The 12,467-nt window shown below is 38.5% G+C and overlaps 1 protein-coding gene across 2 annotated transcripts in view; it reads right to left on the reverse strand.

Annotated features, from left to right (window-relative positions):
* Positions 1–1,092: 1,092 nt before the first annotated feature.
* LOC122090070 (mRNA-capping enzyme) overlaps positions 1,093–12,467 on the reverse strand; it is a 41,075-nt gene continuing 29,700 nt past the window's right edge. For both annotated transcript variants that reach the window (XM_042659906.1, XM_042659905.1), the window contains exons 9-12: positions 2,795–2,884; positions 2,613–2,697; positions 1,623–1,747; positions 1,093–1,530 (exon numbers count right to left, since the gene is read on the reverse strand). In XM_042659906.1, coding sequence (XP_042515840.1) covers positions 1,375–1,530; positions 1,623–1,747; positions 2,613–2,697; positions 2,795–2,884 — 456 coding nt within the window. In that variant the 3' untranslated portion in view covers positions 1,093–1,374. The remainder of the gene's footprint in view (positions 1,531–1,622; positions 1,748–2,612; positions 2,698–2,794; positions 2,885–12,467) is intronic.

The following is a 12,467-nucleotide window of genomic DNA, read 5'->3' on the forward strand; positions in this document are numbered from 1 at the left end:
CCGGCCCCCAATCCCAATATCTTCAGCTTCGAATCAGAATATTCCTTCAAAGATTCTCTTAAATTGGTGAATTTTCATATCAAATGTCTAATCTAAGATTATTGGGACCGATTCTGACCGAATCCAAGTTGATCTGAATTAGAATCAGCAGAGATGCAGAAACTGATACTTGTTATTAGCTCACACCCCATTGTTGGCGCTCTTGAAACCCTGGTTGGATGCCCATGCTCAGACCCCCTTATTGGTGTGCAGGGGCCACGCAATCAGCTTTCTACCTTAAAATAAATAAGGATAAAAAAACATTACCCACTGGCGCAGAGACACATTACGACATGCTGACAATGGAAACACCGGACTAGCATCTTCTTCAGCACAGGGGCACGAGCATCGTCTTCCCACATCCCACATCCCACATCCCACATCCATTTCTCTAGACAAATATCTATGCCGGAGGAGAGTATTCTTTCTTCCAATAAGTAACATGTGCACTCGTTAATTCTGAGACATGGTCAAACAGTTCAGTCCTTGGGTTTTATAACATAAGCGCATCGATCACTAAGAGTGTGCAAGCTAAGCAAACTTTGGAATGCATCAACATCCATCAGTGTATTTGTTTCTTTTAGGCTCTGAAATGTGAATAATTCTAATTTTTATTTTTTTTAAAACCAAGGTGTCCAGGTCAGCCTTACGCACACCTCAACTAATACTCTAAAAGACTAGCACAACAACCCACCGCTACTATCTCTACTCAAGTCACAGATGTATAGATGGAGAATCAAACCTGGAACTATGCACCTATTCGCACAATCCCCAATTGGTCCTAACCATTTGGACAACCCTCGGATGAATAAGATAATTAATAGAAAAAAATAAATGGATAGAATTCAAGCTATCAAAAAGAAAAAAAAAAAAGGATAGGATTTAAGCTATCAAAATACTAAATGGATAGAACTTTTTTTGATGACATCAAATGGCTAGAATTGCCACGTCATCTTACCACATGCATGCCATAATGAGGTGTGCGGCGCAGAAGCTTTCCTGGTTTACCATGCAAAGATCATCTTATTGCCTCAAATAAGACCATAGAAGAAATGTGGAACAGAAATTTTATAGGGGTTGTTGATAAATAGCCGGATCTTAACTAATAATGCAATCGTCACTAAACGGAATTGGTAATATACATGGCAACAGCTACAACCCAACCAGCAGAAAAGAAGACCAACTAGACTTGTGTACAACTCAACGGCGTCACACACGCTTTGAGACTACACCTAGGGATATAATTAGATACTAATTACACTATTTCCACAGCAGTGTGGCATCATCGGTTGTATTTTATGTAAACACCAGCAACTTTGAGTACATAAACTCCCATCATCTCCGTCGCGCTGAATTTGGGTGCTGGTGGTGCATTTGGGCCGCTTTGCTATCATTCCTTATCCTGTCTGCGTACATGGGTAGACGAACAATCTCACCAATTTCAGTTAACAAGACCTCCTCCGTGATATTATCCCTTATGCTTCGCATCACCTGTTCTTGATCAAGCAAGCAGCTTAGTGCAATATATCAAAAACGTTTCACAACAAACAAGTCCTGAAAATCAAGGTTTTATATGTACGTACCTTCTTGTAGGTATTGAAGTCATTTGGAGTTGATTTGTCTGCCCTGATGCGCATACATTCCCAGACCTCTGCTTCAGAATCCCACGAACACTCTATAATCTTCCCTGAAAATTCAGAGGGTTCTCCTGCAAAGATTAGGTAATGAAGCTCAAGAATGAGATGGGTTATCACAAAACCACCAGCTAAATCAGAGTATAAAAAAAATAGGAGAATTAGGATACAGCATGTCAGCTATGACCAACACTAGAATTCAGACGAGCAGCTATTTAAGATATCACCTAAAGAACTTTGAGGCAACAGGTGCCATCAAAAGATGTTAATGGAAGGAACTTAACAGAAAAATCTACAGTGCAGGTTGGTTATGCTCAACAAGCAATAATTAGAAAATGGGGAGAAAAAACTCGGAGCTCAAAATAGAAAATGTTTGTTTTTTCCTCTTTTTTTTTTTTCACCTGGGAGGTGGGAGTGTGTACTTTTTCCTCTTTCTCTTTCATTTGGGATGGGGTGGGGGGAAGGGAAAAGGGGAAATGAATGATGGGGTACTGGGGAGTGGGGAGGGGGTCAAAATGATTCAACCTTTGTCATAGCAAGCTTGCTTTTAATGATACCTTAGGCCATGTGGAAGTCTGATCAGGGCCAATCCCAACCAGTAAAAAGGTAGATTACCCTATAGATTGGCCACATGAAAGGATTCAGGCAAATATGGATTGAAACCATCAGCCAGCCAAAAAAGAAAAAAAAAAAAAAAAGCCTCTTGCATTTTTTAGAGCCTAATATGAACATGACTGACGCTTACCACCTGAGCAGATGGTGTACATCAACAACTTCCAGGGTGAATTAGCTGCCATGCCAAACATTTACAGAGCGCCATCAAGGAGGCCTTGCCTTGATGGACCTTGAAGGAAACATATACGAAATATAGATAGACAATAAAAGAACAATTGCACCCTCAAAATATCAGTGCTAAAGAAAAAAATAATTCACATCAACCTTTAAACACAACCAGATTCCCTTCCATAAGCTTCCTATTTCCCCGTTCATGAAGATAAAGTAGTTGTCTATCTTCGTCTTCCAGCTGCTCAAAAATGCACCTCTTACGAGTTAGATAACATGTACAGTAGTCTATCCTAGAAAAAGGCAGAGCATCTAGGGAAAAAGTCAATAGAACAAACCTCAAAGAGAAAATCAACTGAGTTCATTTTAGGGTATTTCCATTTTAAGAGGCCCTCATGAGTGCGGGGAACATAAGGATCATCCCAGCCCTGGCAGTGAAAGGCAATAAGTAACTGTAGCTATACAAGTATACAACCAAATAATGGAATAAGTTCATTTCATCGCTCGAGTCATATAAAGTGCTGTAATTATTCCATATATTAAATTGAAGTTGCAATTTGAGATGAACAATTAAAAAAAAGTTGATATTTTCAAAATTCACAGAATAATGTATGAGAACAGGAGGAATCGATGGTCAGGAAACATCCAGAAGTTCAACAGAATTTGACCAGTGCGCAACCGCAATTACTCTGTGGCATATATCCTCATTTTAATTTTGATTAAGTAGAATATTTTGCAAGAAAACAGAATAGGACAGAAATGTTGCCCATAGCCTCTCAGAAGAACCAGAAGAGTGATGGCACTAGACAACAACCAAACACAACTAATTTCAACTAAGCTTTGTCCAATAGAGCAGAGCAGGAACCAAAAGAACTACTATTGGAGCTTCCTCAGTACATGTATCCGTGTAAAATTAATGAGTAACACTGGACACTCCAAACCCTCAAACCCAAGACAAAAACAAATTAAGGAATTCATAAAGTATGACTTATAACAAGTCTTCCCCTGCCTCTGCTATTGACCTAGTAGCAGATTTTCTAGACGGGCAGCCTCCTGCTGCAACTTACATTTCTTTTTCTTTCTTTTAAAAGGTACTTGTACAGGAATTCAATTTTATTGTTATTAGGAAAAAAAAAAAAAAAAAAAGGTCCCCAGCAAAATTGCATAGGTACATGGCGACAATTCTCATTCCTTTTGACCCCAGTCATGCTGCTTGCCACCCCTTGAAAACATTAATCACCTGCCTGCTGATCACACACAGTAAAGTTGACAACCCAGAACTTGAAGCCTGTTGTTCAGGAAAGTCGCTCCTTTCATAGAAGCATTTCCAGGTAGAAAGAACCATCAGAGCTCCATCTTCTCCAAACAAGTTACATTTTAGAAATAACCATTAATCAAAAGGATCTCATCAATGAGACTTAGATGATAATGCCATTAAGGCTTGTAATAACTGGCAAGTAGCATGTTTGCTGCATTCCTGCAAACTCCTAGGCCAAGTAACGAGACATTTTAAGGCTAAGCATCATTCACAAGACACACAAGACCAAGAGGATCTCAAATGGTACGCTCACCATGATTACCGAGGAATGTCAGCTTCCTCTGAGCAACAGAATCTTCCACCAACACAGGAATCTCAGCATTAATAGCAGTGGCATACACTCAAGATCATAGCCAAAATATTTTCAACTTGAAACTTAAACGAAGCGAATTTAGTAAATGTTTGCAGTTGAAGCTTAAACTAAATGAGTTTAGTAAATGTTTGCAGTCTTTATCCAAATATTAATAGCAAAGCAGACATTTGTATAACAATTGGAGATAGGACTCTTCGACTCTTTTGTATGTAGAAATCCAGGACACAAAGTCTGGTACAGGTATCTCATCCCATACGTTAGCACCCAGCTTCTACTTATTTCTACACATCTTTTGTTAGTACATAAGCCTTCCCAAATTCAATGAGCAGTCTAACATTGGCTAAGTTGCGTTGTCATTTTTGTAGGGCATACCGCTTATACAGTGAACAAGCAGAGAGAAAATTGAGAGAGGTCAGGAGAACAGGACAAGTTACTGTCAAGGCCTTAAGAAAAATCCATACTCCAGCAGAAACCATGCAGTATCTGATGTTGCTAGAGAAATCCGTATGACTAGGTATCATAGTTTGCAATTGGGTACATCAAATGTTTGCCTACAGAAACAAACCCAGTGGAATTTTACATGGTGCTTCATATACTCAGAAGTTACTAATTCAAAAAAAAAAAAAAATGTTAAGATTTATGTCATGATATGGGGTTTTCCCTTATCGTGGTTAGTTGTTGACTTTATCTTTGGTTTATCGTTTCGTAGTTAGACTCGACTTATTAGGCTAGTACTCTGCTTCCTAAATTGGTTAGATTAGGATTCTAGTTTCCTATTACAACAAGGTCTCTAATTGTAAGTTTATTGGTTTTGATTATTATAAATACACAATGAGGGGGACTCTCTCAAACCTCTGGCACTCTACCCCAACCCCCACCTCCGGCAGTGGAGGCTAAGGCTCATCAAGACAAGGTAAGTATACCTCCTCTATCCTTTTCCCACTCCCTCTGTTATCTACCGTGCCTCTCACTATTCCTTGGATCTTGCTCCTCGATTTTCGTTTCTCACAACTCCCTTCCTCCCTTGACCTTCTTTCAACTCTCTCCCTACGATTCCCTCTCACTAACCCTGATTTTCTCTCAACTCTCTCCCCCCTACGATTTCCTCAAGAGGGGAAGAAACCTGATTTTCTCCCAACTCTCTCCCCCTCTACATCTTCCTCCCTAATCACGTGACCCCCTTCTTGCCCCCCAAGCTGTCCTTACTATCTCCCCTTCAATTATCTCTCCCTCTCCCTGATTTTCTCTCAAATCTCTACTCTCTTCCCTCGACTCGCACTACTCACGCGACTACCTCCTGCCCTCCAAGCTGTCCCCCTATCTGCTGCTCCCCGGTTTTCTCTAAAATCTCCAATCTCTCACCTCCCAAGCGACCTCCTCCCTGCCTACCAACCGCCCTCCTACCAACACCCAGTACCCACTTCCAACACCGAAACCCCTACACCAGATATCCGTCCCTATTTCCTAAAAAAAAAAAATTGTATAATCTAATCTTACTAAACCTAGCTCTCTCTGCACCCCCCCTCTCGCCCCCTTTTCTCAGCATTGAACGACTACTTACCTGTACCCCTAGCCCCGCCACTATCAAACACCCTTGAAACATGCAGCGCCATACTGCTTTCAGCCTTTCACAGGCTGCTCAGGTCTCGGTTGTGTAAGGTCCTATGCTGGACTCCTTTATCTAGACAAGGGTGAGAGCCCTCAGGATAGTAAGGATTCCTCTTTTACTCTCTCTTTTATTTATCTGTGTATTTAATTGCATATTTTCCATTGGCTTATTATTTGCTTGCTCCTGATTATGCTCTAGTTTAATTGTAGGTTGCCATGTGTATCACCTTGCGTTATGCTTGTTGCCTTGCATCCATTTATTTTTTACTTCTTTACACCAAGTTACTTTGCTTGAGCTGCGGTATATATGCTTCAAATCTTTTTATATCTGCTTGTCAGTGCATCCACTTACTTCACTTTCAAGAGACCTGCCTGGAAGCTTTAAGCTTGTTTATTGACATTTATTTCATGTGTATATACATGGACTCATGATCCTTTATTTATTTACTGCAATATTCTATCTTTCCCATCATTTTCTGATACACTTGTTTTACTTGATAATTGTATCTTGTATTTAATTAAATCCTCATAGTCATATTACACTGTTAATGATTCAAGTGTCCTTCATTTCCCAGCTTATGTCCCCAGTTTTTGTCTCTTATTTATCAGCGCCTTGGCGCTGATGCGGTATAGGGATGGTAAGGCAGTGCATTGCCTTATGTGAAGTGGGTATGGCGCTTGCCTTATAGCATAAGGCTCTATAAGGCGTCGCCTCAAGACGCCTTAGGACGACTTATGGTAAAGGCGATCACCTTATGCCTTTTTCTTTTTTTTTTTCTAAACACATTTTTAAGTTTCTTGTTTTCAGATTCCAAATCTAGAGTTTTTATTGGTAGGTGTATGGTTTTGTTAACACTTGTGACGTATAGGATCAACTTTACTCCAACAAAAATAACCAAAACAAAAACCCGATTCACGACACAGGGTTTGGAATTTGGATTTTGTCAAGGGTTTTGAACTTTTGAGAAAGGGCTTTGAGAAGAATCGAGGAACAAGGAAGAACCAGTGAACCACTAATCCAGGGCCCCAGCGACCATTTTGCTCCAGCAGCTGTGAGCTTACTCCGGCGCTACAAGTATGTTTTTGTGTGTGTGTGTGTGTGTGTTTTTTTTTTTTCCAATACTATTTCTTGTTCATGCAGAGGCAGTAGAGCTACGGTGAGGGTTTTTTTTTTTTTTCTTCTTAAGTTTTTTGCTTCTTCTTCTGTTCTAAAGCTACGGTAAGTTTTTTTTGTTTTCCTTCTTCTCGGTTCTTGGTTCTCGCTTCTTTCTTCTTCTCACTTTTTTTTTTCTTCTTCTACTCCAGATCTACCGGATACGATGAGGTTTTTTTTTTTTTTCTTCTTCTTCTTCTCACTTCTGGCTTCTTTCATCTTCTTCCTTCTTCTTCTCGTTTTTTTCTTATTCTTCTTCTGTTCTGCAACTACGGTCTACGGTGAGTGTTTTTATTTTTTCTTCTTCTTCTGTTTTGCAACCACGGTTAGTATTTTTTTTTCTTTCTTCTTCTAGTTCTGCAGCTACGGTGAGTGTTTTTTTTTTCTTCTCGTTTCTTCTTCTTCTTCTGCTTGCAGCTACGGTGAGTTTTTTTTCTTTTCCTTCTCGTTTTTCTTCTTCTTCTTCTTCTTCTTCTTCTTCTGCAAATATGGTGAGTCGGTGAGTGTTTTCTTCTTTTTTTTCTTCTCATTTTTCTCTTCTTCTGTTCTGCTGTTCTGCAACTACTATTAGTTTTTTTTTTTTTTTTCCTTCTTTTTCTGTTCTGCTACCTATGGTACTCGAACTGCTGTCCAGACTAAGGTCTTCAATGGCTGCCGCAGGGTTGTTAACAACTGTAAATCGTCTATTGTCTTTCTTTAATTCCGTTTTCTAGTTCTCAGCTCTAGTTTAGAATTGTTCAATCATCTATTGTCTTTCTTTTGTCTAATGTGTATAATTGTATTTGTAGAAAAATTTTCATCTATTCATCTATGGAAACAGTTGGTGGTAGCAGTGGGGGTGAAAATACAAGTACTGCACAGTCAACGATTGATCCAAGCAAGGATCCAAAAAGGAAAGCTAAATCAAATGATCCTGGATGGAAATATAGGTATTGGCTTGACGTATCAGATAGAAATTGGATTAAGTGTACCTTTTGTGGGAAGAATGTCAAAGGAGGAATAAAACGATTGAAGCAACATCTTATTGGTGGCTATGGAGATGTAGCCAAGTGTGCGAAAACAACGGAAGCAATTAATAAAGAGATGAGAGATGCAATCTTGAAGAACCAGAGGAAGAGGAACCTTGATTGTTTGGATGATTTGGATGTTAGTGATGGACCTATAGAAGTAATGAGACCACAACAGAATATAGTATCCGATTTGGGTGTCTCATTTCCTATCCCTAGCTCTGGGACAACTTCAAGAAGAAATAAAGCTATCATTCAAGCACAATCCAAACAAGAAGTACGGGGTCCCATGGATAAACATGTGAGGAGGACTCTTGAAGAAGTGGTTGCAGATAGGCGGGATAAAGGTCCATATCAGACAACAATGGAGAACCGTGTAAGAGGAGAAGAAGAAAGAGATAAACTTTGTTCTTACTTTGCAAGGTGGACTTATGAGAGTGGTGTTCCATTTAATGCTTTGAAGTTAAGGAGTTTTGAGAAATAGGTAGAGGCTATTGGTCAATATGGACAAGGTTTCAAGCCCCCTTCAATTCATGACTATAGGGGTCCTCTGTTGAAGTCTGAAAATGATAAAATTGATGAGTTAAAGGTGAAGTATCAAGGATATTGGAGGAAATATGGGTGCACACTCATGTCTGATGGGTGGACAGGCAAAAGAGGAAGGCACCTAATTAATTTTCTTGTCAACTATCCACAGGGGACTTTTTTTTGGAGTCTGGATGCATCTAACCAATCACTAACAACTGAAATGTTATTTAAGCTACTTGATAGGTTGAAGAGATTGGTGAAGATTATGTGGTTCAAGTAGTCTCTGATAATACTGCCAACTATGTTGCAGCGGGTCGACTACTAATGGAGAAAAGGAAGAGGTTATTTTGGAGTCCATGTGTAGCTTATTGCATAGACCTTATGATGGAGGAAATAGGCAAATTACGCTCTTATATGTCTGTTATATCGAAGGGCAAGAAATTAACTGCATTCATCTACAGGTGCACTTGCCTTCTTGAAGCTATGAGGCAAGACTTAGGGCCCGTTTGATAACGTTTCAAGAAACGCGTTTCTGCCGTTTCTGTTTCCAGAAACAGCATAAACGGAGTAAAAAGCGTTTGATAAAACTGTTTCGTTTCACTTATTTTCAGAAATAGAAATATAAATTTTTACTTATTTATGGTTCAAGAAACGGCCCAGGCGAAACAAGTTCAACTTGTTTCGCCGTTTCTGGAAACGACTTGCGGCCATTTTTTCATTGGTTGCTATCGACTTCTAAAAGCATGACATATCAAACACCTTCAATTCCGTTTCTGTTTCTAGAAACGAAAATTTATGTTTCTGCCGTTTCTTGAAACAGAAACGGCAGAAACGTTATCAAACGGGCCCTTAGTGAGGGCTAGACTGACTAGATTTGCCTCTTCCTTTTTAACACTCCAGAGCTTATACAAGCACAAAGAATCTTTGAAAAAATTATTTGTTGATGATGAATGGTCCCATTCTAAGCTTGCATCTACAGAGGCAGGGAAGAAAGCTTCTGAGACTGTGTTTCCTACAACAATCTGGAATGGTGTGATGGATCGTATAAGAGCATCACAACTTCTTCTTCAACTCTTGAGGATTGTAGATGGTGATGAGTTGCCTGCTATGCCTGAAGTATATATGGCAATACAAGTGGCAAAGAAGATCAATAAAAATTTTGGAGACAATGAAAGGAAATAGAAGAAAATCATAGCGTTGTGAGACTATGACGAATGGATCAATATATTTAGCTGCCTTTTTCCTCAATCCAAACAAGTTCTTTAAGGCAATAGCAGATAATCTAGATAATGAGTTGGACTTAGCTCAAAAAGCCACTAATGCCTTCAATGATGTTCTTGCAAGGTTGGTGCCTGATGAGACCTTGCAAGATAAGATCATTGTCCAGGTTGACAAGTATATCTCTGTTCAAGGAAGTTTTGCAACGGACATGGCGATTTCACAAAGGAACAAGTTGAATCCTAGTAAGTATATTTCCTTTTAAAGTTCTAATTAGTTGAGAACTTAGTATGTTGATTTTTCACTTAAGCTTTTTTTTTATATTATATATTTATAGTCTCTTGGTGGTCTCAACATGGAAGTGCTGCTCCTGACCTTTCAAAGCTTGCATTGCGCATACTTGGTCTTTGTTGCTCATCTTCTGACTGTGAGCGCAATTGAAGCACATTTGAATTTGTGAGTATTGATTATTGAGTTTTGAGTACCTGTACTTCACTTAATATGGTTTTATTGAATATAAGTAGATAACCTCATATTATTAATGTTTTTCAGACTCACACCAAGAAGAGGAATATATTAGAGCATCAACGGTTAAATGATCTTGTCTACATTCAATATAATCGCCAACTTCAAGAAAGGTTCCAAGAAATAAAAGAACAATATAGAAACTACAATCCATTGTTGCTTGATGAGCTTAATTGGAGTACTGAGTGGATGATTGGTGAATCAGAGGATGAATTAGTTCATCCTGAGAATGATCTCACTTGGAGAGATGTAGATAGAGCACTTGGTCATATCAAGGCCACAATAGACTAAGGAGGGCTCCAGCATCTACCAGTGGAACCAATCTTTGCTATACCCAGCGTGGTAGGAGGGTTGAGCTCAAGGATTCTTCAAATGAAGAAGTGGATGGGATGAGTGAAGAGGATATTCGTGATGATGAAAACATTGAGGACGATTATGGCATAGCTCCAAATGATGCAAGCCAGCAACAGAATGCAAATGAAGAAGAAGATTTTAATTATTTGGCTGATTTGGATTGAAAGTCTTTGAGTCTTTGAACTTTAAAGTATTTTGAGTCTTTAAACTTTAAAGTTTTTTGAGTCCTTGAACTTTTAAGTATTTGACTTTCATTGTTTACTAAATTTTTAGCATTTTAGTTTATTTTATGTTTTTTCTTCATTGAAGTTTAAAGTTTTTTAGAATGATTAAGAATCCCCAGGTTAGTCACTTCTCATCCATTTTAATTTGGCATCTCAATTTTTTACTTTTGATTTGTTTTAATTCTAAGTTCTTAATTACTTCTTTGACATGAGTAGAAATATAGTTGATGACCTTCGGGCTTAGGCACTCATTATGGCATCATAGAGGTAAGTATAATAAATACTTGTATATTTTATGCCTTTTTTTCTTTATATTTATAATTTTGTTTCATAATTATGTATTTATATTATTTGTTAATATGTTATGATGATTGATGATTGATGATTGATGAAGATGAACTTAATTTATTCACTTTACTGATTTGTTTTCTTGATTAATATCTTACATTGGTATGAATATGAACCTTTAATATTTATTTAGCATATGAGTAATAGGATTAAACTAGGATTTGAACCAAATAGATTGGTTTTATGAAAAAATTACACAGGAACGCTTTAGTCAATAAGGCGATGCTTTATGCCCGCCTTATCGCTAAGGCGCTCCGAAAGACCCTCAAACGCGTCCGTCGCCTTACCGCATTAAAAACTATGCTTATTTATGTTTCATTAGCTTCTCTTTCCTTTACCTACTATCCATAGTAGTTGTATTGTTATATCTGGTTGTTGCAGGATTGATTGTTTTTGGATTCCATCTGCCTCTGCTTGTTTGTATATGTTATTTATTAGATCTGGTTTGTTGTTTGGGAAACGTTTATGCTGCCTTTTGGTGTGTCTCCCTTGTGACATGCTTGTATTTGTTGAAAACAGCAGTCATTTGTGTTTGGTCCCCCCACCCTCCTTTCTTATTACCTTTCCTTTTATCCCTATTATTTTCATACTTTCTTTTTATACATTTTTATATCGGTGCATCAGGTAGGCAGCCGGCAACTTATTATTACTCAGTCAATCACCCTTTGCATGGATCATCGTATTTTCTGATTTCCTTCATTTCCTTTGTTCTTGTTCTTGTTCTTGTCTACGTCCTCTTTTCCTTGTGCTAGGGCACCCCACATAAACACAACGTGGCACCATCAAACACTACACCATGTAAAGAGGCGAGTTAAGAATGTGGCACAGGGGTGGAGATTTAGATTTGCCTCCTGGAACATTGGTTCGCTGACGGGTAGGAGTATGGAACTAATAGATGTTATGAGGAGAAGAAGGAATCAAGAGACCAGATAGAAAGGTAAAAAAGCTAAGATGTTGGATTATTTCAAACTCTGATATTCATGCGATCAAAGTGGTAGAGGTGGAGTTGGCATTGTGGTGGATAAAGACCAAAAGAACAATGTTGTGGATGTTAAAAGGGTTGGAGACCGAATTCTATCCATAAAGTTGGTGCCAGATAAAGAGGTGGGCAACATAATTAGCGTGTATGCACCCCAAGCAGGTTTGGATGAAAGTAGTAAGTTAAAATTTTGGGAGCACATGAACGACTTAATGCATGGTTTTGGTCCAGATAATTTGTATATTTTTCTTCTTGGGCTAATATAATTTTTATTCATCCAAAAAAATACGAAAAAAAGATTATTATGGTAAGGGACTTGAATGGTCATGTTGGTAGAGATAGGAGAGAGTATAAAGAGGTTTATGGAGGTTACGGAGTTGGGGAGAGGAATAAGGAGGGGATCTCAGTTTTAGACTTTGCGACAGCCTATGACCTA

The sequence above is a fragment of the Macadamia integrifolia genome, chromosome 9 (assembly GCF_013358625.1).
Source record: "Macadamia integrifolia cultivar HAES 741 chromosome 9, SCU_Mint_v3, whole genome shotgun sequence".
Classification (NCBI taxonomy): domain Eukaryota; kingdom Viridiplantae; phylum Streptophyta; class Magnoliopsida; order Proteales; family Proteaceae; genus Macadamia; species Macadamia integrifolia.